This window comes from Electrophorus electricus, chromosome 26, assembly GCF_041902795.1.
Source record: "Electrophorus electricus isolate QZ-2024a chromosome 26, ASM4190279v1, whole genome shotgun sequence".
NCBI classification, from domain to species: Eukaryota; Metazoa; Chordata; class Actinopteri; order Gymnotiformes; family Gymnotidae; genus Electrophorus; species Electrophorus electricus.
The window spans coordinates 4402501-4427500 of NC_137522.1; the positions used below are offsets into that span (position 1 = coordinate 4402501).

General features: G+C 49.0%; 1 protein-coding gene across 8 annotated transcripts in view; it reads left to right on the forward strand.

Annotated features, from left to right (window-relative positions):
• ephb3b (eph receptor B3b) overlaps window positions 1-25000 on the forward strand; it is a 46541-nt gene that overhangs the window by 21116 nt on the left and 425 nt on the right. For 2 of the 8 annotated variants that reach the window (XM_027006884.3, XM_081708142.1), the window contains exons 2-16: window positions 3181-3245; window positions 7219-7891; window positions 10620-10775; window positions 11631-11966; window positions 13612-13736; window positions 14197-14359; window positions 14769-14877; window positions 16018-16070; window positions 16276-16497; window positions 17446-17693; window positions 18029-18244; window positions 18435-18584; window positions 18701-18894; window positions 20888-21043; window positions 22325-25000. The exon at window positions 22325-25000 is cut by the window's right edge and continues 425 nt beyond it. In XM_027006884.3, coding sequence (XP_026862685.2) covers window positions 3181-3245; window positions 7219-7891; window positions 10620-10775; window positions 11631-11966; window positions 13612-13736; window positions 14197-14359; window positions 14769-14877; window positions 16018-16070; window positions 16276-16497; window positions 17446-17693; window positions 18029-18244; window positions 18435-18584; window positions 18701-18894; window positions 20888-21043; window positions 22325-22433 — 2975 coding nt within the window. In that variant the 3' untranslated portion in view covers window positions 22434-25000. The remainder of the gene's footprint in view (window positions 1-3180; window positions 3246-7218; window positions 7892-10619; window positions 10776-11630; window positions 11967-13611; window positions 13737-14196; window positions 14360-14768; window positions 14878-16017; window positions 16071-16275; window positions 16498-17445; window positions 17694-18028; window positions 18245-18434; window positions 18585-18700; window positions 18895-20887; window positions 21044-22324) is intronic. The other 6 variants (XM_027006886.3, XM_027006885.3, XM_027006887.3 and 3 more) reach the window with 6 other exon arrangements.

Genomic DNA, 25000 nt, shown 5'->3' on the forward strand with positions numbered 1-25000 from the left:
AGGGTGTGTGTGTGGTGTTCGTCCACCGAGGACAATTACAAACGCAAAGCAAAGAGCAGCAGGGGAGAAATCCACCAGTAATCCTCCCCTAACACCTCCTGCACCCAACACCTCCTGCTCAGACAGGAACCAGGGCACATTCTGTTATGTCAAGGATGGTGTTTTTGTACACTCACTCCAACACACACACCTACACACACACACACACACACACACACACACACACACACAGAGTTTTTATCTTTTAAGAGGTCTGGTTGTTGGAACAAAGAAATAAGAGGCTTGTAACCCTGAGTGTGTGCATTTTGGACACCGTGAGCCTAAACGTGCCCCTGTCTTGCTCTGTTATTAGGCCTAGTTTGTCATTAGTGGATTACAGTGCACAATGTGTGTATGTGTTCTTGTTTGTGTGTGTGTACGTGTGTGCGACTGAGGGCATGAGAATGTCATTGTGTGCCTGCGTAACGGATGCCTAATGTGTATCAGACCCCTGTCTTCTGTACTGTTTGTATCAGACCCCTGTCTTCTGTACTGTGTGTATCAGACCCCTGTCTTCTGTACTGTTTGTATCAGACCCCTGTCTTTTGTTTTGGTTACCACCCAGCTTCTGTCATTTCATTCATGATAGGAGCATTTCACTCCGTGTGGGCTCAGTGTGGTCTCGGTGTGGGCTCAGTGTGGTCTCAATGTGGGCTCCCCCTCTGTTTCTCATTACACACAGAAGAAACACTAATCTGGGTAGGCAATGCAGCGCAGAACAAATGAGAAAATCACACATTGTGAGAGTGAGAGTGTTTGTTCGGCTCGGCAAGCGTAATCTGAGTGACAGTAAGCACTGGCTGCTTGTACCACTCCTCTACCGTCGAGTATTACGGTGGTGAATTTGAATGTGAGCCTGGCCACCTGCCTGCACTGAGGGAATGTCCTGGCTGCTGGGCACCAGAACCTGCCGTGAGCTTTAGACTCCCAGCCTGGACAGAGCAAGAAGGAACAGAGCAGCGTAGCGAGAGGGGAGAGGCTTACTTTGGATGAGCCTGGAAGACTGGTTAGGCAGGTTGTGAGTGTGAGCTGCTGGCTGTGAGACAGGGCTGAAGCCTCTTTCTGTAGAACAGGGAGGGGAAAACAGAGAGTGCTGTGCTCCCTAAGGCTTACACAAACACAACCAAGCACCGAGCATGTTTCAAAGAAGCTGTTTGAGCACAAGTGTCTCTGTATGTGTGTGTGTGTGTGTGTGTGTGTGTGTGTGTGTGTGTGTGTGTGTGTGTGTGTGTGTGTGTGTGTGTGAGGAGGAAAATGGTGTACTGAGTGATGGTATTAAAGCCCGTTCTCCAAGTAACCCTTTGACCCTTTACATTGGGTCATATAGTATGTGTGTGTGTGTGTGTGGGACTGCCTCTCAGAAACATATTCTACTCAAACAAAACCACTGCTTTGCTGTTTTTCAGCATCACTAATAAAGTGTAAACAAAAAAGGCTATTGAGCACTCACACACAATGTCCCAGCTCTTTACTGAACATTCTGCCATTTTTTCACTGACTCACACACGCACGCACACACACACACACACACACACACACACACACACACACGTCCCTCTCTGCCATTTTTCTGCCTTTCAGTGAGATGTGAACTCTGGTTTTTGGGTTGGTTAGGATGAGACGATGTCTTATACATACTGCTGTTTCCCATAAGTACAACTGACAGTTAATTGCGGAATATGGCACACAGAAATTATATTCTCACTAAAACTTTTCTCTCTTTCTGCATAAAGATAATGGTGACTGTTATACCACAAGGAAATGGGAAATTCCATTAATAACATTGTATACTTGGCAATTGTCTGTGTGTGTGTGTGTGTGTTTGTACAATTCTTCCATGTCACTGCTAGTATTAACCCATTTCTTCTGTACTCTTTTGACTTTTTCATGTCACGTTTCATGTCACTTCTTACACTATGAGACACAAACCATGGATGTATCACACAGGCTTGATGACCGCAACCTAACTAGAAAAAAAAAAAAAATTAAAATAATAAATCAGTTTGTAGCCTCAAAGTTAAAGACAGAAATACACTTCCCTCTTTACAGTAAAAAAGTAAGACACAAGTGGCTTTATCTATAGTTCACACAAAACTAACCCCTATTTTCAGTGACATGGTACGACCCAAAAATATGGCGGCTCATAGAACACGGGCACCCTCACCACGTCACCATGTTAAATGAACTCACACTCCTCAACCCTACCCATTATACTACGTGCACCTGTATCAGACGAGCAAGAAGAGGGAGGATGTGCTGGCTAGCTGCAGTCATGCCACACTCCACACACTCTACGAGAGTCCTGCCTGTTTACAGCAGCCGGGGCCTGGGGTTGCTGATTCAAACTGCAGCTGCTATATATAGACACCAAGAAGTGCGGCCAAAAGGCAGAGGAGCTCATCCCCCCCCCCCCCCCCCCCCCCCGAAACTGCTTCCTCGTGCCTGATCCTCTTACTACGCATAGTGTGTGTGCTCTCGAGGGTCTGAGAGAGGCACATATGGCTCGTGAAGAGAGAAAAATGATGTAGTGAGTGAGAGGAGGAGAAGGCGAAGCACACACAGAAGCCCTGAGCAGGTTGTGAATGTCTGTGTTTTATGACACCAATTAATTAATTGTTCCCTGTTATATGTCTTCTGGAACTTTACAGATGCAACATAAAGTGTGTGTGTGTGTGTGTGTGTGTGTGTGTGTGTGTGTGTGTGTGTGGGAGGGGTGCTGGGTGCTGGGTGTCTTTCTCTCTTTAGAAACTCTTAGCTTTCCCCCCCAGCCAGTAAATACATGGTTGACTAAGGCCTGTTCTAAACCTGCAGGTGGGGTCTGGATTCAGACCCTGTTCCCTCAATGCTAGGATGAGGGTGTTTCCCCCTGTCTGTGGATGGACTAATGACTTGCCCCTTTTGCCTGTGGACACACTGTAGAACAAAGGAGTGTATGCGGCTGAGTCCTCACCTCTGAGAGTCCCCATGAAATCAAGGCCTCGCTTCAGTTCTTCACAACATGCCCTTATTTCGAAATGCCTCATTGGAAATTACTTAGATCCATGTCGGTTTGAGTCAGTGCTGTTTGCCTGTTTCCTGTTGCTGCATCTGCTGGTGTGTCTTGGCTTAAACATTTTTTTTTATTCTGTTGTGTGTTTGTAGAAACACTGATGGACACCAAATGGGCCACTACAGAGCTGGCCTGGACTGCGCATCCTGAGACAGGGGTGAGTTTAAAAAGGATCTTTAAATGACTCTGTGTGTGTGTGTGTGTGTGTGTGTGGGTGTGTGTGTGTGTGTGTGTGTGTGGGTGTGTGTGTGTGTGTGTGTGTGTGGGTGTGTGTGTCTGTGCGTGTCCTGTGTGTCTGTGTGTGTTATTTAGCTCTGCTCAGTGTCAACACAGAACTTGAAACAAACAGATGGTTCTAGAAACAAATAGTTTGGGCTAAGTGTATGAGTCAAAACATAACATATGCATGTGTGTATACTGGTTGGTCAGGCTATGCATGCACACGTGCTGTTTGGGCTGTGTGTCCTTGCACGAATGTGTGTATATGTGTGTGTGTGGGTGTGTGTGCGTGTGTGTGTAACGGCTGCTCAGGCCGTGTGCAGTTTGCTGGGGTAAATTTGAAACCTAGGTCAGATTTCACCCTTCCTCCAGCGCGTGAGCATGAACTACAGCAGAGCTTCTCCACACACACCATCAAATGGCAGTCTAGGAGCACATGACCCCCTACAGATCTCCCACACTGACCCCACCCTGCTCCTGCCTCCTCCTGTCGTTGGCTTTGTGCTCCCTGGCGATGGAGAGCTTCGTCCTCTTTCTTCCGGCCCTGTGCTTTACAGCCTTGTCTGGCCCCTCTACACGCCCTAGACTCCTCAGTGTGCAAGAGCAGCTGTTCCCAACCCTGCTCTTTAGTTCCAGGTGATGTAGCACAAGCCCCAGCACTGACCCCAGCCACAACAATCACAGGCTTTCTTATCATCCCCACCCCAACTCTAAATGATCCGAACACTCCTAAAAGCTCCCCACGCCCTACACACCATGTCCTCATACCTTAATAGTTGCCTCCTTTCAGCACACCCACACACACACACACACACACACACACACACACAAAACGTTTCCACCTTACTTCAGTCTGCTTATTGTCATGTGTGTCTATAACTCACCCAGAATGGTCCATATCTCTGTCGAGGGGGAGGCCAGATCAGTCCATTTCCGGGGGTGGGTGTTAATGAACACGTGTTTGTGCTATTGCCGTGCACTGCGCAGCATACTGAAATATTGCTGCTGCTGCCTGAATTGGCACATATTCTCTCAATCTCTCTACCTGTCCTCTCTTCCCTTCCCCCTCTATCTTCTTTAGTCTCTCTCTCCATCTCTTTACTTCTTGTGTTTGTTTGTTTACTTGGCCGCCTCACATGCTTATTATTTTGGATGACAGGCATGTGAGCGTTTGAAGGGAAGCCAAACAGAAGAGGGCGGAGTGGCCTGTGAATAATCATAAGAGCAGAAGGAGGCAGACGCAGTGGGTCCTTGTCTGACTCACTCTCACTTTCTCCCTCTGCCTCCCTCTCTCTCTCCCTCTTTTCCTCCTTTTCTGTCTCTCCGTCTCTCCCTCCCTCTCTCCCTCTTCCTCACTCTCTCTCCCTTTTCCTACCTCTCTCCCTCTGTCCTTCCCTCTCGCTCTCTCTCTCTCCCTCTTTTCCTCCCTCTGTGTCTCCCTCTCTCCCTCTTCCTCACTCTCTCTCCCTTTTCCTACCTCCCTCACTCTCTCCCTCACTCTCTCCCTCTCTCTCACTGTTGGCCGGCGGGACAGGAGGCTGTGGGGTCGTGGGGAACAGGGCATCAGCTTCTACACCCACTACTGAGGAGATTATTAAAAGAAAAGAGAAATGAAAAACAAGTGAAGATTAATGTGAGCATAGAGAAAGGGTGGAGGAGATCCAATCTGTGAGAGAACGAGAGAGCGTTAAAAAGAGGGACTATCAGAGAGCGAAAGAGAGTGAGAGAAGAGCTGGAAAACACACACACACACACACACACACAGCTAGAGCCAAGTCACCATGACCACTGCCAGAAGACCCAATAACTGCAGTCAAAGTCAAACTGTTTGAGCAGTAAAAAGGGAAAAGTGGGCAGGTCAGGGCGTGTCAGCGTCTTCCCTGATGTGCGGAGGAAAACCCATTTGGACAAGAGAATGAAAGCAGTGACCTTAGTCATCAGTGGTCAGCAGCAGCCCGGCACTTTCTGCCAGCCGTGGCCCTGCGATCTGAAAGTAAAATCACGCTCTCAGCTCTGACCGTAAAGGATGAAGGAAGGATAAAAAAAATAAATAAAAAATACACAAGAGCTGCATAACTATTAAACTGGAAAAGTAAAATCGATGGTAGAGATCCTGACCCTCTTTTCCAAAGCCTTTTTAATGCATTTATTCTGGCGAACAGAGATCTTGATGCATGGAATCAGAGCACTGCCGTCCCGGGAGGGGCTGACCTCGGCCTGACATGTAGCTCCGCCCCCCCTGCCGCGCCCACTCCTGCCCCTCAGCAATTCATTACACAGAGCTAAAGGGCCATTGACACTTCCTGCTTTCTCTTCTTCCATTGACCTGGCCAGTGATTATCGATCCCTGGGCTCCTGCCTCCTCTGGGCAGTATTACAGGCTGCTGGGAGGCCGAGGCTGGTGGACTGGCTGTCTGCCCCCGCCCCCTGGGAGCTCCAGCCATATATGGGCTGTCTGCACTGCATCCATTTCCCTCAGTTAATTAAGGCTCTGGACCTCTGTACAGGCACGGTGCTCTGAAACCAACCAGCCCACAGATGCTGTCCGTTTTCCAGTGTGCGCTTACAGAGCCTGTGGGCGTGCCATGCGGCACCCTGGCCATTCGTCTCTGGGCTTGTGCCGTTGGTCTTGGCCAGACAGCAGAGGCCCAGACTGGGAGAGAGTCCTTCCCAAAGTCTCTCTCCTCTGGTCACCAGTCTCTCCAGGCCCTGTGCCACCTCATCCCATGCCCATGGCCTGCCACGACCGGCCGTTGAGAACAGGCTCGTCTGAGCAAACGAGCAAACAGCATACGATTAACTGTGCATGTCTGTGTGAGTGTATGGTCTCCTCTCAAACCATTATAATGGTATAGCCATTAAAGCTGTTCCTTTTGCCCTGTGCTCTGTTAGCCAGTGTGCCGTCTCCTGTAGCTAACAGGCTTTTCCTCTTAACTGTGGGTGATGGAGAGGAAAGCACCTGGCTGCAGCAGTAGACGACACTCATTTCCTCCAACAGCACGTGTTGTCGAATGTGATGTAATCACAGCCACATAATTGAGCTGTAATTGGCTTTGAAGTGATGTGGTGGGAGCCGTGGACCTGCGATGAGGTAAACACCCCCTGCTGCTTGGTGAGACGGAGAAAGACTCACCCACGGCTGGGAATTAGTGTGAATGTGCCAGGCAGTTCTGCTGTTTCCCAACTCTGGTGAGGAGACATGAAGGCAGTAGCATTACAGTGCTAAATGACAACTGGCGATTGCATGCACACACGTGCACACACACACACACACACACACACACACACACACACACACACACACACACACACACACACACATACACACACACATACTCATAAATACATACCCTCGCACACACACTGAAAAGGCACAAACCAAGAAGCAAAAAATTAAATTATGCTTTTCTTTCAGTGCTCTGATTATATGTATCTCTGTTTGTCTGCTCTATCTGTCCTTCATGCTGTCTGTCCTGCTCAACACCACCCAACACTACCCGTCCACCACCTACACCACCCAACACTAGCCCTCAACAACCTACACCACCCAACACTAACCGTCCACAACCTACACCTCCCAACACTACCGGTCCACAACCTACACCACCCAACACTACCCCTCAACAACCCACACCACCCAACACTACCTAAGCATCCTACACAGCCCTCACTGCTTAAACAATAGAGAATCTCATCCAACATCTGACTGAGATGTCATTTGAGAACCCTACAGAACAGAAAGCCCATTATACTACAGTGTTGGAACCACAGAAACTTGATTTGATGCCCCAGACAAGAATCAGAAATATGTGCTGCTGTCATAGAGAATGCTCTTTCTGTAGACTGTAGACAAAGTTGGTGCTTGAAGGTCATTATGGACCTGTGACTCTCTCTCTCTTTCTCTCTAACAGTGGGAAGAAGTCAGTGGTTATGATGACGCGATGAACCCTATCCGAACATACCAGGTGTGTAATGTTCGAGAGCTGAACCAGAATAACTGGCTGCGCAGTGACTTCGTTCCCCGTAAGGACGTTCTGCGCGTGTACGTGGAGATGAAATTCACCGTGCGTGACTGCAACAGCATCCCCAACATCCCCGGCTCTTGCAAAGAGACCTTCAACCTCTTCTACTACGAGGCTGACTCTGACTCAGCCACCGCCACCAGTCCTTTCTGGATGGAGAACCCCTACGTGAAGGTGGACACCATCGCCCCGGACGAGAGCTTTTCCATGCTGGAATCGGGTCGGGTCAACACCAAGATACGGAGCTTCGGCCCTCTCTCCAAGGCCGGCTTCTACCTGGCCTTCCAGGACCTCGGCGCCTGCATGTCGCTCATCTCCGTGCGGGTCTTCTATAAGAAATGCTCCACCTCCATTGCTAACTTTGCCGTCTTCCCCGAGACGGCTACGGGTGCAGAGGCCACGTCACTGGTCATTGCCCCGGGCAGCTGCGTGCCCAACGCGGTGGAAGTGTCCGTCCCTCTGAAGCTGTACTGCAACGGGGATGGAGAGTGGATGGTTCCTGTGGGTTCCTGCACCTGCATGGCTGGCTTCGAGCCCGCCATTAAGGACACACAGTGCCAAGGTGAGTGCTGATATAGGAGCTGATATATGTGCTGATATATGTGCTTTTTGTTTTTTCGAGCTAAAGCACATGCTCAGCATGCAGTTCTGCCTTATCTACTGGTGTCACGTTAAGCCACCTCTACAAGTCATGCTGTGGCTGGCTGAATGGGAGACGGAGAGTAAATGAGAAAGAAAGTGATGAGAGACAGGGAGCAAGAGTGAGAAGAGAGAAGGAGAGAGGTCACACAGAAAACAGATCTCCTTTGCACTGAGGTGAATGAAACCAGTCTGGCAATCAGTCAGACTGTAACTGTGGTGACAGTGAGCGGAGCAGTCTGTGAGAGGTCAGGGGTCAAACGGGGAGCGGAGCTGGAGAGCGGAGCAGGAATCGATCCGTGGCGGCGGGCCGAACGCAGCAGTGAAACATTAATGAACAATGTTAACACAGAGGAGCCGCTCCTGCAAGAGTCATGATGGCTCAGGTTGAGAGGTCGGATGGAGCCAGTTTCACATTTTATAAACCGCTCAACCTCACAGAGAGGCCGAAAATGGAAAACAACTGTAACGGAGGGGGCAGCTGGCAGCTGTGGGCAAGGGGGAGAGTGAAGGTGTGCCCAGCGGGGATGTGGTGGGCAGCTGGAATAAATCTGCTCTGTATCCGCCACATGTTTAAAAACTCATCCGTTTGCTCCTGGCAGCTCAAGGTTAAACCCCTGGTGACTGGGCCTGATAAAAAGCATCCTAATCAAGCAGGCCGGAAACCAAAGCAGGAATAAATCTTTCTCTTATCTCTCCCGTTCACCTTCTGACACTCCTTCCTTTTGTCCCCATCTCTCTCTCTTCTGTCTTCATTCTCTATCTCTTTTTCTCTCTCCCTTTCATGTCAATCGAAGGCCGTGGCTCTCGTTAATACTCTGCCTAAGCACCACCAAGACTTTCACATGAATATTAATTGATTAGACCCTTTTTTTTTCAATGTTCCACATTTCTCAGCCCTCCCTTTTCCTACTTCCAATTTCAGCACGAATTCTAATCAGTTTTTTAAGCCCTGTATGCGTGTGAGAGAGGGAGCGAGAAGGAGCCAGCAGGAGCTGCATTTTTTGCCTCGTCTTCTCTCTCTCTCTCTCTCTCTCTCTCTCTCTCTCTCTCTCATCTGTTCTGAGAGGAAGGGTCCTACAGAAAGCAGCAGGATGAAAGGGAAAAGCTGACTCCATCCCTTTTTTGGAAATGATTGATCAGCACGTCCCTCCCTCTAGAAACCACACGCTCTCGTTTAAGGCAAAGCCTCGACTGGGCCTGGGCAAGCGGGCTGCTGTCTTCTTTCAATTAACATACATGAAACTGGAGAAATTAACCCACTGAAGAACTGGCCCGGGTGTGGGACACAGCGGACGTCCTCTAATAAACTGACTTGAAGCTCACAGCTGCTCCTTAGTGGTGATTACTGCTGTGTGAATGGAGCAGGGTTGGAGATCCTCGGTCTGCCTGTGGCCAGCTGTGATTAATGGTTGAACAAACAGTGGCTTTACTAACAGTGCCAGCTTTTAGCTCTATTGGAGCCCTCTGCTAGTATTAAACACTTGTAAGGGGACGCCGGGAGAAACGGGCTGTGATTTAACTCCACCTAACCACTGACTTTGTTTTGACTCTGATTGGACGGCATTGGGGCTTGCCCTCCTACCCAATGTCTCTTCTCCTTGCAAGGCCGTGTTAAAGAGTGAGCCAGTTTATCAGGTCGGCGGGCAAACTTCAGCTCTCTGTTCCTTCTGGCACTAATAAACCCGCCCTCATCTACCAGTGAGGTCACTGGAGAACACGGCGGCAGTAAAAGGGTAGAGTGTGGTGTGGGTGTGGTGTGTGCACATGTGCGTACCTGTGCGAGTGTGTGTGTGTGTGTGTGTGTGTGTGTGTGTGTGTGTGTGTGTGTGTAAACATCAAATAGAGGCTGAAACAGTCTCCACAGGCCACCACTGACGCCATATGCTGAGCACACTAAACACTTGACTCACTGTATGCTCTGTACACCAAGTGTTCAGCTCTTCAAGCACTCAACACACCACACACTTAGCACATATGCTTAGGAGAGGAAGGGCTTAACTTTTATATTTAACACACTGAACACCTGAACACCATGTACATAGCACAGCATACTATATGCAGACCATGTGCTTAGCACATTATACACTAGTGAGACCAGTGTGCTTGGTGCACGTTTAGCATAGCACGCACTTAACACATGTACTTAGCACAGCATGTGCTGTTGTTCTGTTGCTTACGTGCTTCAGAGCCTTTCAGCAGGTCTGTGATTCCTGTGGTGTGAGAGCTTGTGTTGAAGTGTGAGCTGAGTGAGTTTGACTGGTGGTTTTGCTCATGACGGTTTTGCTGTAGTCCTGTAGTGCTGTAGTGCGGTTTCTGTGAGGGATCTGTGTGCATTGTGGGGGAGATGCTTTGCCCCACAGGCAAACACACACACACACACACATGTACACACACAAACACACATTCACAAATACACAAACACATACACACATGTATACACACACACATACACATGTACACACGCACATACACGTATACACAAACACACTGTAGAACTCACACTGAGATCAACACTCCTGGTGCAAAATCACATACTGCAGAGAGCAGAGACATAAGGAGTGCTCAAGTAGAGCCAACATTCCTCTGTCCCGCAACGTGGCGATCGATGTAACTGTGTGTGTGTGTGTGTGTGTGTCTCCTCTATACAGCTTGCAGTCCAGGGAAGTTTAAGTCCAAGCAGGGAGAGGAAGCCTGCTCACTCTGCCCACCCAAAAGCCGTGCCACCTCCACTGCCTCCAGCATGTGCCAGTGCTGGAACGGCTACTACCGCGCTGACAGCGACTCCCCGGACACACCCTGCACCAGTGAGTGCCTCTCTCTCTCCCCATCTCCTCCTCTCTCTCTCTCCCACACTTCTCCCTGCTGTCAAACACCGAACAGGTCTTTAATCTCATGTCACAACACAAAGATCCTCTGTATCTTTTGAATGACGGTCCGAAGAGCTTGGGTGTCAGGGTCCTGTCCTGATCCAGCGCTCCCTGTGCATCGGGTTCGCCCTCAGGAGGCAAGCAGAAACAGGTACAGCAGATCTGACCTCTGTCCTCTGGTCCTCTGCTGCACTCGACATCGCACGTAGAGCTCTGACCCCATGTTGCTCTGGCGCCGACTGAAAGGAATCTCTCTGTTGGTTGTAAAGAGTAAAAATTAACACAGAACATAGATACAAATCTATTCAACTATTTTCCTGGTTGTTTTCATGAGTTGTTTGATTATACCACAGCACTGATAGAGATAATGCAGCGGTAATTGGATAGGAATTGCTTTAGTGTTGCTTCTTTCTGCCTTCTAGCAGTTTTTGCACAGAAACACATGCACACACACACACACACACACACATACACACACAGGAAATAGTTCAAGTGTGAACTCTTAAACCCTACCTACACACCCAAAATCTGAAATAGCGGCATGTTTTACATTCAGGACAGAAAACAGGGACACAAACATAAAGACAGAGTGTAAAAACCCCAGTTTTCTTTAAGATCGCCTCCTGACAGTAACCTACATGTGGCGTGCTGCTGAGCTTGACGTGCATTTCCTCTTGACCGCTCAAATTTAGTATGTGGTCAGCACATGGCTAATAGAGTCCAGGCAAGTAACCGGAGCCCTTTGTTAAAGCCGACGAGCTGAACGGGAGCATCTGTTTTTGTGTCCTGCAGCCATTCCGTCGCCCCCGCGGAGTGTCATCTCCAATGTGAATGAGACCTCACTGGTGCTGGAGTGGAGCGAGCCGAAGGACCTGGGCGGCCGTGACGATCTGCTTTACAACGTCATCTGTAAGAAGTGTCTGCCCGAGCGCGGCACGTGCACGCGTTGCGATGACAACGTGGACATTTCGCCGCGCCACCTGGGGCTGATTGAGAGGCGCGTGGCCGTGAGGAACCTTCAGGCCCACACGCAGTACAGCTTCGAGATCCAGGCAGTGAACGGCGTTTCCAACAAGAGCCCCTACTCGCCACAATACGCGGCTGTCAACATCACCACCAACCAGGCTGGTGAGTCTCACCAAATTTGTGAGTGTGTGTGTGTGTGTTTGTATGTGTGTGTGTGTTTGTGTCTGTGTGTGTGTGTTGGTGTGTGTGTGTGTGTGTGTGTGTGTGTGCGCGTGCCTGTGTGTTTGTGTGAAAACAGGCAGTGAGTAATGACTGAGCAAGCACATCTCATGAAACCATGTGCTTCACCCTGGAAGCCTCGGGGCCTGTCCCCCCAGCAGGTCTGTGTGGTGCATCTGCAGGAGGTGTTACGTGGAGATAGCTTTCATGGAGGTTCCCTCTTTTTGTCTGCTGTGAGAGTGATGTAAAGGATTAACCCTCTCCCTCATTCTGTGTGCTGACCTCCTCACAGCTCTCTGCTCACACAAAGCCTGTGGAAAGCCTCCTGTGCTTGGTCAGGGGGAACCTTCCCCAGACAGTGTGTTAGGCCATTGTTGAGGTGGGGTCAGCCTTTTTCCTACACAGACCCCCTCCCTGCACACCAGACCCTAGGTCACTGAGATCCAGGAGGGTATTGGGGGATTGGATCATGGGGCTGATTCTCCCAGGACCATCCCTAAATATTCATCCACCTTTTAAGAGCAAAAGCAAATATAGCACATAAGCTCGGTGCCACCATGGTTACCTCCACTGTCTTCACAGGAAGAGGCCCCTTAATCCCACGGCTGGAATGGGAGTAGAGTCTGCTCAGGAAGCATTGTCCTTAGGGGATCTAGGAGTGGGACTCCCCACAATCAGAGTTAAGATGGTGAGAGAGAGTGAGCCAGTGAGAGAAAGAGAGAGAGAGAGAGAGAGAGAGAGAGAGGAATGATAGAGAGAACCACAAGAATGAAGTGCTATAAGGGACAGGATCAAAGACCTAGATCTGGAGATTAGAAAGCTTTTAGCAGGGAAAGAGAAATAGAAAGGAAGAGAGAGAGAGTGAGAGAGAGCTAGAAAGGAAGAGAGAGAGAGTGAGAGAGAGCGAGAGATGGAACGGGAGAAGAGGGATGAGGGAAAGAGGTAGAAAAAGTGTACAGCATCAGAGGAACATAAGAAGATGACAAGGTGTCTAAAAAAAAGAGGAAAGTGTGAAAAGGAAGCCAGGGTGGAAGAGGTGGACCAAGGCATCTTCAGAACTCTGCAGGAGACCTGAGAGTTGATACTAAACTGAGTGCAACTTAGGTGTGGAGCAGAGTGTGTGTGTGTGTGTGTGTGTGTGTGTGTGTGTGTGTGTGTGTGTGTGTGTGTGTGTGTGTGTGTGTGTGTGTGGTGGAGCACAGGGGTGAGAGGGAGAAAAGAGAGAGAGATTGATAAATATATTGAGGGGAGAGAGACTGAAGGGAGGCAGACTGAGTGGAACTCAGGGCAGAAAGAAAAATGAAATAGATGAATGAAAGGATAAGAAGGGTGTGTGTGTGTGTGTGTGTGTGTGTGTGTGTGTGCGTGTGTGCCTGTGTGCGTAAGTTTTCCGGTTTGTCAGTCAAAGCTCTTCTCACGAGGGATTTAAGAACCCATTATCTCCAAGGAAGAGGCCGACACACTCAGCCACACACCCAGCACACACACCCAACACACACACACACAACCCGAGCCACAACACCTCACTATTGTTCACCCAAAACCTTGAGTCTTTAGTCATGTTTGCCATCATGTCTTCTCTCCCTAGCTCCATCTGCAGTTCCGACTGTCCACCTGATGGCGGCGTCAGCGAGCACCATGAGCCTCTCCTGGCTGCCTCCTGAGAAACCTAACGGCATCATCCTGGATTATGAGATTAAATACCATGAGAAGGTAAGCATCAGTGTAAGGCAGCGGGGCTAAGGCCATCGCATGCCACAGTTCCATTGCTGTCTGCCACCACGTATTCACTTACTCCCACAACAGAAACTATTCTTCTCTCTCTTTCTCTCTCTCTCTCTCTCTCTCTCTCTCTCTCTCTCTCTCTCACTCTCTCACTCTCTCTTCCCTTGTTCCTCTGAGTAGGGAGGGGGGCAGGGCAGAGATGAGAAAGGGTTGGGGAAGAGGATTTGCATGATGGTCTGTGTGTGTGTGTGTGTGTGTGTGTGTGTGTGAGAGTGGATGTTACTGATTTGATATGATGGCTAGCTTGGGTGCTATGCAAGGTGCTGGTTTGAATGCTATTAGTTTTTGGTTATGGCTTATGTCTAGCTGGTTTGGGTGGTGTTAGCTTTTGTGGTGCTGTTTTGGATGGTGCTAGTTTGATGTGGCTATATTTTGGTGTGCCCTGCAGGACCAGGGTGAGGCTATTGCTCACACCATGACAGCTCAGCGGAGCTCAGCGCGGATCGAGGGCCTGAAGGCTGGCACGGCGTATGTGGTGCAGGTGCGCGCCCGCACCGTGGCTGGATACGGGCGCTACAGCAGCCCCACTGACTTCAGCACCAACCACCAGAGTATGAGCCATGCTCTCTCACACACACACACACACAAGCACTCACACACATACTCGCACACACTCACCCACAAGCACACACACACACATGCATACACACATATACACACACATGCACAATCACATCCACAAGCGCACATGCAAATGTGCACGTGCACACACTGCCCCCATATTTTACATGTTTTATACATGCATGCATATATAATATAAATCCAAAGAAGATTCTAGGTGAAGCTTATTTTAGTCCATAAAAAAGGGAGGGTGTTCTGCCGATAGATAGAGGTGATAAGAGGTAAGAGGAGGTAAGAGGAGGTGAGAGGAGGTGAGCGAGGGTGAGAGGCTTACTCTGTTAATGTGCCCACAGTTGGACCATTTCTCACTCTTCCTCTCTCCCTTCCTCTCTCTTCCAGCCGACCCAGAGAAATCGCTCCAGGAGCAGCTGCCCTTGATTGTGGGCTCAGCCACTGCCGGTCTGGTCTTCATCATCGCTGTGGTGGTCATCGCTATCGTTTGCCTCAGGTGAGAGCTCGACTTCCACCGGCTCTAAGCTAGTCCTCCTGCCATTTGTGTGTGTGTGTTTGTGTGTGCGCAATGATGGTCGTGCCGTATTGTTGCTGCTACACTGAGAGTCTGAGACTTCACTCTGCTCCTGGCCTCCTCTGTGGGGGTGTGAGTGAGCACACTCTCGCTCAGCAGACATCCTCCTGGGAAGAGCCTCCTGAGCTGCCTCTGCTTCCCTGGACCAGAGACTAATCCCCCTCATGCCCGCTTCTTTGGGGTACTGTGACCTGAGCTGTTCGCAACAGCACCAACCACAATATTCTTCACCGGCTTCCTACTGCACGGCTGCATTGTGTCTGAGTGTCTCTGCATGCCTGCGAATGAAAGAAAAAAGAGAAGCCCAATGAAGGCCTTGGAATATTCCGGAACTTCATTTGAATTGGAAATGAGATGCAAATTACCGGCGGGTATTATTGCCCCGGTTACTGGTTAGACAACAAAGGAACCACATTAACATGTAATTTCAACAACCTCCAACACCCTGCCCCCCTCTGCTACCAAACACTGCACATTAATAGACAGAGAGAGCAGAGGAGAATAAGAGGGGAAAAATGAAAAGGGAGGAGCCAGATATGAAGCGCACAGAGTAGGAGGAGTTAGAGAGCAAGCCCAAAGGAAGCCCCAGTGTGAGCATGTGTGACAGCGTGCATGTGTGTGAAGGCCTGCCTGTGTGTGTGTGTGTGTGTGTGTATGTGTCTGTCTATGGGCTTGTGTGTGTGTGTGTGTGTATGTGAGTGTGTGTACTCCTGCGTGTGTGTGTGTGTGTGTGTGTGTGTGTGTGTGTGTGTCTTTACATGTCTGTGTGTATGACAGCTACATCCTGCTCTTATACTACAGATTTCAGTTAAGAGATGTGACGTTGCACTGTAAGGGAGAAGTAAGGGGTCTCTAGAGGCCAGATTTGCTGCGCTCTTAATTTCAGTATCCTACCCTTCCTCCCTACGACCTCAATTTCGAAGTCTCCTGAGGTCTTGGCAGGGGTAATGCAGGCTTCTTTCAACACGCCTGTTTTGCCATGATTCAGGGCAGGGAAAGCATCAACACACAGTGAAGCTCTATTCAGCTTTTATATTGTGAATGGCTGTGTTTTTTTCACAGGAAGCAACGAAATGGCTCTGAGTCAGAATACACAGAGAAACTTCAGCAATACAGTAAGTTTCTAGAGACTTCACATGCCAGGGAGCGGTGAATTTATCTGGTCCACATGATCCATATTCTTAAGTTGGTTCATGCATAATTGGAATCAAGATGACTGTGAAAACACATTATAAAAAAAAAATCACACACCAAATACCAAACATGCCAGAGCTATTTCCGTCTGACAGTTGCAATTCATACTGCTATTTCCCCCTGTTGAATCCCCTATAGTAACTCCAGGGACAAAGGTCTACATTGACCCCTTCACCTATGAGGACCCCAACGAGGCCGTGCGAGAGTTCGCTAAAGAAATCGACATCTCGTGTGTGAAGATCGAGGAGGTCATCGGCGCAGGTAACCAACAGCCTGAGCTCCTGAGCGTGCGGGGGAGGCGCGTGCGCCTCAATCAGGCCATACCCCTGGAGGACTTCACTCCACGCGGTACTTAAACCACTTCATCCGCCCTCCCCCCAACTCTGACCCCTCCGGCCTGTCCTCACTAACGGCTTCACTCACTGCGCGAGCTCCTGGAGTTCAGCTCCTCCACGTTTGCAGCACCCGGCACCTCCATAACTCTTCTCCAGTCTGCTGGCCTAACCCGGGGAACAAGCGGCTACCTAACCCAACCCCCCCACGTGCTCTGCTCGTCCTGGCCGTGACGGTCGATAGCTCCTTCCCAAGCCCCTATTATGAGCTAGATTGTATCGTAATGGTTTTTTCGCAGATTGTTTTAGTTCTGCTAAGATGAATGCGATGACAGACGTCGAGGAGGCCGGTAGCAGAACCGGTTCTGTCGGATCTGCACAAGGAAGGAAACAGCTGATGCGTTTAACATGCAACTTTACTACAACTTTTTAAATCTGGCGCCTCCCAGCTTGGCCTCCAGTGACCAATCCCATCCGTGTCTTCCTCTCACCCATCTACTCTCTTCCCTGCCCCCTCCCCAACCTCCCCAACGTCTGTGCATGCTGCCCCTTATGTAGATATGATAGACCGTAGACCCAGGCCAGCCAAGCTCCTATCCCCTCCGTTCCATCCCGTTCGCCCTCTCTAAATCCTAACTCCCCATCCTTCACTGCACTTTCCCCTTTTGCCGCTCTGTCCACCCCTGCACCACCCATCTTTCAGCTTTGCCTGCTGTACCAGTCCCCACCCTTGCCAGCGTCGCCTCCTTGCTCCTTCCGCACACAGAGCTGTCGCCACCCCTAGTTCCGCCTCCCTGCTCCGAGCTTTTTATGCTGCCTACTCTCCTGCTCTGGCTCCTCGGTTCTAACCAGTAACTCTCCCCTCTCCTCTCACCTCCTCGTCTCTCTCTCTCTCTCTCTCTCTCTCTGTCCCTCTCTCTCTCTCTCTCTCTGTATTTCTCTCGTCTGTCGCGTGCTCATGCAGGGGAGTTTGGGGAGGTGTGTCGTGGACGTCTCAAACTCCCAGGTCGGAGAGAGATCATCGTGGCCATTAAAACACTGAAGGTGGGCTACACAGAACGCCAGAGGCGGGACTTCCTGAGTGAGGCCAGCATCATGGGCCAATTTGACCACCCTAACATCATCCGCCTAGAGGGCGTCGTCACCAAAAGCCGGCCAGTCATGATCGTCACTGAGTTCATGGAGAACGGCGCGCTAGACTCCTTCCTCCGAGTAAGAATCCTGACAGATTTTTCCCATTTGTCACACTTCTGCTTCTTCAGAAAAAAGGGACTGGGCTGGATGTGCCTCACAATGCACTATGTTATAACTTTATTTCTACTATGCATTTTAGTTTAGCGTACACCATAAGATAATCTCCCCATGTGTGACTATGGTTGTAGAGAATAAGGAGGCACTAAGTCCTCTGCTGTGTGGCAGACAGTCACTCTAACATTCAGAGTGGAGTCAGCACATTGATGAGCCGCAGTCTGAGAGGAATGTTAAACACAGACATCTCCAAGGCAGGCCAGTGTATGAAGAGCCTGGGTTCTCTTTCTCTCCTGCAGCTGAATGATGGGCAGTTCACGGTGATCCAGCTGGTGGGCATGCTCAGAGGTATTGCAGCGGGCATGAAATACCTGTCCGACATGAACTACGTGCACCGGGACCTAGCAGCCCGTAACATCCTGGTCAACAGTAACCTGGTGTGCAAGGTGTCCGACTTCGGCCTGTCTCGCTTCCTGGAGGATGACCCCTCAGACCCTACCTACACCAGCTCACTGGTGAGAACACACACAAACACAAACACAAATACACACACACGTGCACACACACACACCCACAAACACACACACACACGTGCACGCACATGCACATGCACACACACAGACACACACACACACACACGCACACACACAGGAATTAGCCACCATGTGCCCTGTCATTAGTAATATAACTAGCAACGTTCGGCAGGGAGGAAAGATCCCAATTCGCTGGACTGCCCCGGAGGCCATCGCTTACAGGAAGTTCACCTCCGCCAGTGACGTGTGGAGTTATGGCATTGTCATGTGGGAAGTGATGTCATATGGAGAGCGACCATACTGGGACATGAGCAACCAAGATGTGAGTCCTCTCCTGCTCCTCCTCTCGCTCTCTTTCTCTCTCTCTCTCTCTCTCTCTCTCTCTCTCCCTCTTTGACGTGCTCCACTATGACTCCACCATGCCCCTTGCTGCTTTAGGTGATTAATGCGGTGGAGCAGGACTACAGGTTGCCTCCACCCATGGACTGCCCCACTGCCTTGCACCAGCTCATGCTGGACTGCTGGGTGAAGGAACGCAACCTACGGCCTAAGTTCTCCCAGATCGTCAACACGCTGGACAAGCTCATCCGCAACGCAGCCAGCCTCAAGGTGGTGACCAACACGCAGTCCGGGTAAGCGTCCCAGTGCCACTCGGTCGAACACCCTGTTCAGTGGATCAGCATTACAAATGAATTTGTATTTACTAATAATACAGGTCCTTTGTGGGTGGAATGACTGAGTGAGTGTGTGGGAGAGCTTACATGTTTTGGGGTGGGTTGCTGAGTTAGCGTTTTGCAGCACAGGCCAGCAGAACTGCACACTGCTCTATAGGCATTTATTCCTATTGATTATTTATTCCTTATATTATGTGTAACAAATGATCGCCGAGCTACAGAAGCATACAGTTTGTGAGACCTTTGATTTCACTTTAAGCAGACAAATTACATTGTAATGTAAGGTCTTCTGAAGTTATGCAAGCCAAGCCTAATCGTATAAAGAAATGAACCTCTGCGTGACAAGCATTACTGCCATGATACAGTTTAGTTCGGATCACATGCAAGAGCCTGGTTCATTAGGTTCATTACCATAGGGTGCACTTAAACACCTGAATAACCAATCACATGGCATATTGGTTGTGAAATACAGATGTGTCGACCAATTGATGTACATATTTGTATAACGCTAACTGCTTTACTTTATTATATGATAGGTTATACAGTTTGAGAGGTCATTAAAAGTCATTAGGAGGCAGTGCTGGACTGGAGGACAGGGGTCTAACCTGCCTCCCACTGTTTGAATGTAATGTGCACATCCAGGAAATTGTGAGTGTGTGGAGGAGACTCAACAACCTGTGTTTTGCCTTCATGCTGATTGTTGAGCAGATTAGGGAAGAGTAATTAGCTAGATTAAGGCAGTGCAAAGATGGGAATGGTTTTAATTAGCTGCTAACGAGATTTTAAACGGGCCAGCAGAGAGGTGGGCCCCTGCCGAGCTTAATGAGAGAAGAGAGAGGGGGATGGGCTACTGTCACTGTGATGTCATTACTCAGTACTACATGGTCACTGCAATGACCTGCATATGTTTTGCACACGTACACTTGTGCCTACAGCAAATGGAGAGAACTGATGGGTTTCATGCTACTCAGAAATGAACACCTCTCACCTCTGATCTCAGCTGCAGCACCGCACCACCCATAACACCACCTTTAACACTGTAACACCACTCGTAATACCGCAGCACCTCCCTTAACACCTCAACCATAACAGGACATAACCATAACATCCCAGGCTCCTGATCATAAGGTGAGGGCAGCACAGGTGTGTTCCGGGCTCCAGGTTTTAAGTTTGGCAAGGAGAATTGCTCCGAGTCCTAACAGAGCTCCTTTAAGGCTGTGTCCCAGGATAATGACCACAGGGCCCTTCAGGCCGAGCACCAGGAGCTTATTAAAGCCCATTCCTCACATCCATCTGGGCCTCTCCCTCCTCAAAGGAGCCTCTGTATCGCTCTTATTAACTTTTTTCCTCCGCTCTCTTAATTGTTAATTAATTTAATGCCATCAAAAGACGACAAGGATCAGCGGAGCAGGGCGCCGGCTGGAGTCTCCATCCCGAAGCCTCTTGCTCTGAGCTATGCTACTGCAGGTTATTAAAACTTCATGGTGGCCTGATTGAAACCCTCGATGGGTCTCTGTCTGGGTCGTGGCAGGACCGAGAGCAGATAAGGCAAGCCATGCTCAAATAAAACAATCAGCGTTGGTGTTTTTATGATGCGTGGGAGTACCCTAGTCAGGTTTGGCCGGTACATAATGAGACATTTGTTTGAGTTATGGTCCATTTTTATATTGCGGTATTCAGTTTTTAGAGTAGGTTGAGCCCCCATGCTGGTGTTCACTTCGGAGAATGTTTGGCCCTGAGTGATTCTGATCTCACACTTCTTAACGCCCTGGAAGAGCTTCCACGTGTCTCCAGCCAGTTGGCCACAGATGAGGCCCAGAGACTCTCGGCCATGCTGGCCCTGCATGCCCTACAGGCTGGGAGAGGAGGCGGGGGTGTGGGGGTGAGGTTGACTGGTGGAGGTGTGGTGTGACCTAACCCTCTCTCTCTCTGTCTCTCTCTCCCCCTGTAGGGCCTCCCAGCCCCTGCTGGACCGCAGTGTCCCTGACTACAGCACATTCACCACTGTGGGAGACTGGCTGGATGCCATCAAGATGAGTCGCTATCGAGACAACTTCTTGAACGCTGGATTCGCCTCCTTTGACCTGGTGGCCCAGATGACAGCAGAGTGAGTGGCTGGCTGTAGAGGAGAACAGGGCACATCCGGAGTGTCTCAAACACAAAACACAGGAAAGAATGATATGAAATTGAGAACAGCAAACACTGCACTTAAATGAGATTTAAACACGCTTTAAACCCACTTAATCTGTAACAGCTACAGCGGCTAAAAACATTTAGAGGTCAGAGTCCAGCGCTAACCGATGGTTGTGTTGGACTGGAAACGAGGAGGCGGATATGAATGGGGCTGTTAGGATCAAATAAATGAATTGGGATAATAATAATAAATTTATCAAGTCCATTAAAAGGATAATAGAGGATGGAGGTGTGGGTAATTTGTTTCAATTTGGCAGCCTGACAGGTGGACCTATCAGTGGATTTCGCCTGTCCTTAATGGCTGGTAATTCAGCTAATGATCTTCATTTATTATCATTTTCTTCTCCGTTGATGGTGTGATGAGGCTGAGGCAAGGGAAGGGCGCGAAAACGCAGTTAGCGCGCGTGGAGTCTCTGCGCTAACAGTGTGTGCTCGCGAAAGGGGGTGGGTGGAGAGGGAGGGGGCCGCTCGCCAGGCTGATCACGCTCTCCGCACTACGCCACTCTCCTCCCCACACTTCCGTCTGCCACCGAGGGAAAACAAAACAGCGATATGGGAATGAAAAGAGTATGGGATATTTTTTTATACTTACATGGGCTGTGGTGTTAAGTAAACACAATTGGGAGAGATTAGATTTCCATGTCTGACAAAAGAACAGGAAGCCGCTTGTGCTTTATTAAGGGCTCAGTTGCAGCCATGTTTCCCCTCGCTCTTGGATTTCTCCCTCCTCTTTGCCTAGGTTGGCACAGACATGCTGGGTTTCTTTTTCATGCTGAAAAACATGCTCTTCTAGCACTGTGACTGTGCAAAAAAGCACTGCACATTCTGAAGCTCCGTGTTCAGCTCAGCCAGGATGAAATGGCAGTTGGTGGCCAGAATGAGCTGCTTAATCATTGGCCAGAGCTATGACCTTCCCTTTCTGGGCCTGCTTAAACTTCACCTTGCTCTCAGAGCCCTGCCGATCAGTCCACACACGGGAGCATAGGTCACATGACCTGCTCATGCAGCCCGTGCATGCCACTACCCTGCTTTCTCAGACAAGCAGCACTGAGATGCTCACCTGGATTCTCTCCCACGGGGACTCAGCTATCAGGAACACACACACACACACACACACACACACACATGCACGCACACACACACAGGTCTTTTTGAACCAGAGGAGAGAATAATAGTGTTTGTTTGTCTTCTCTAGGGATCTGCTACGGATAGGTGTAACACTGGCCGGCCATCAGAAGAAGATTCTGGGCAGCATTCAGGACATGAGACTGCAACTGAACCAAACACTGCCTGTCCAGGTCTAAGACAGGAAGAGGAGCGACTATGCCAGAGAGAGCCAATGGGAAACCCCAGCTGCCTGACCATCTTGCCAATCAGATAAAACTGGCTTGCAGTGCCTCAGACAACTTTTTTCTTTTCCATTTTCCTGTTTTTCTCTTATGACTGCATTTTTTTTCCACCTGGCAAAGACATTTATTACAATTATTTTGTACATTTTTTAAACAAAAAAGGAGATAAAAGCCCCATAGCCCATGCCTGCTTCTCCCAGCCTAGCTGTGAGGGGCAGTATGCATGTGTGCGTGAGCGTTTTCCTTCTTTCGTGTGGTTGGCTGGGATGTGCCCCATTTTCAGAGCCTTGTCACTTCCTCCCATGAAATCCTTCTCACTGGAGCTGAGAATCAGACTTCCTTTGAATCTCAGAGGTGATGAACTCCACTGTCTTTATCCAGAAACTCTAAACACACAAAACACGAGGGCTGGAGAAAACAGAGATGAGAAGTCCATCCAATGTTAGGAATTGTTATATTATGTGTGTATATGAGTGTGTGTGTATGTGTGTATGTGTGTGTGTGTGTGTGTGTGTGTGTGTGTGTGTGTGTGTTCTCCATCTTCATATTGAAGGTGTTTTACTTAAAGGGCACATGCCTGAGAAGGACTAGTAGGAGGGCCACTGGCCAGGTGAAAGGTCACGGAACAGCACGATTGAGGATGGAATTGTCCCTGGCGTGTTTACTGCCTCACTTGGACTGGTGAAAACAGGTGTTGCGGATACGGGATGGTTTCACCGTTTATGGAATAATCATCCACTGTCGGGATTATCCGCTGGTTTCTCACAATTTCATTTCCTGTTCGGTTGTTTTTCTCCACCTGACGAACAGACATCCTCGGTATCATCCTGAAATATGGCTGGTCATCCTGATTGTATGATGGTTGGGGCAAAGACAACACATCCCATCTGGACTGGCCTACTCAATAATGAGAGTGTATGTGATTTTTGTGTGGGACTGAAAGTGTGTATTAGTGTATGAGGTTAGGAATTCTGCACACGATTACTGTACAATACTGCTTTAGCTGCTCCACACTGGTGAGGAAACCGCATGAACCGAATTGTGATAAGGAGCAATTATATTTCAATCAGCTGTAATCTGTGGACAATTATTAACACTTTTTTAAGGAATCACACTTTTTTAAATAAATATGATATATGCATATGTATTATTGATATTATATATGCATATATTATAATTATATGTGCATGTATATTATAAATATTATATATGCATATATAGTATACGTGCATTATTCAGAGACTTGAGAGTGAGCTAATCCAAACCCACGCTTCTTATTTCTTTATCTGCTTTCATCTTACATGGATTTCCAGTTATGCAGTGCCAGGTTTAATCTCTGTACAAACACCTTCTATTTATTTGCCCTTGCACAGAACATGAGGACTGACTATCTACAAGGAGCAAGCAAACCAATATAATGATCTCATAAGAATTCCATATTGTATATGTTGTTGTTCTAAACAGCCTGTTCATGTTTTGTAACCAAAAAAAGTATGATAAAACTATGTGAAACAAAAAGAAAAAGTGTTTAAGGAAGTTGAGAACGTTGTTGGTAATGTCCGCGGTGGAAATAAGGTCACTGTTGCTAGCTGCTGGAATTTGCAGTGAAGAGGCACTATCACAGCCAAAAGTGAACGTGCACTTCCTGATGCTGGTCTCCACGCACCTCCTGGTGCTGGTCTCCATACACCTCCTGGTGCTGGTGTCCATGTCCCTCCTCATGCTGGATCTTTCCAACCTATACATCTGGGAACTTTTCAGAGTCTTGCTCCAATAGCAAAGGGACCCATCCAGAACCACAATCTTAAACACAGGTGTCCCACACCCAAAAGTTATTATCTTATATTCAGTTTTGTTTAATACTGAGGCCTTTCTATCTGTGTTTAGTCTTTGACTGCTTCCCTCATGCGTATAAAACTGTTATAGTGTGATGTGGCCTCTATTTTCCGTCTTCCATGTACTTTAATCGCATGCAGCATTCTGCCAGCATTCCCAACCACTCCTCCATATCCTCTGAGCATCTGCTGAAGTTTTAACAATACCATCAAAGCTCTTCACTTTTTATGCTAAGGTTAATAAACCCTTCCAGCACAGCTAAAAGAACTGTAACCTAAAAGAACTGTAACTGTAATGTTTTCTCAGATGGAGCTGAATCAGGGCACTCAGTACATAGACCCAGTGCAGTGCGGGGGTTCAGGACGCTCAGTACATAGACCCAGTGCAGTGTGGGGATTCAGGATGCTCAGTACATACACCCAGCTCAGTGTGGGGGTTCAGAATGCTCAGTATATTGACCCAGCGCAGTGTGGGGGTTCAGGACGCTCAGTACATGGACCCAGCTCAGAACATAGATCCAGTGTGGAGGTTTGGCACAATGTGTTGGCACAGGAGGGTGAATGGCTTGAACTATGCCCCACAGGGGGTTGGCAGGTGGGTATTTGGCCAGAAGAGGTGAGCATGTCTCTCCCCCCAGGCCTCGGGGTGAGTGGAGGGAGAGGTGACCACATCTCTTTCCCCAGGCT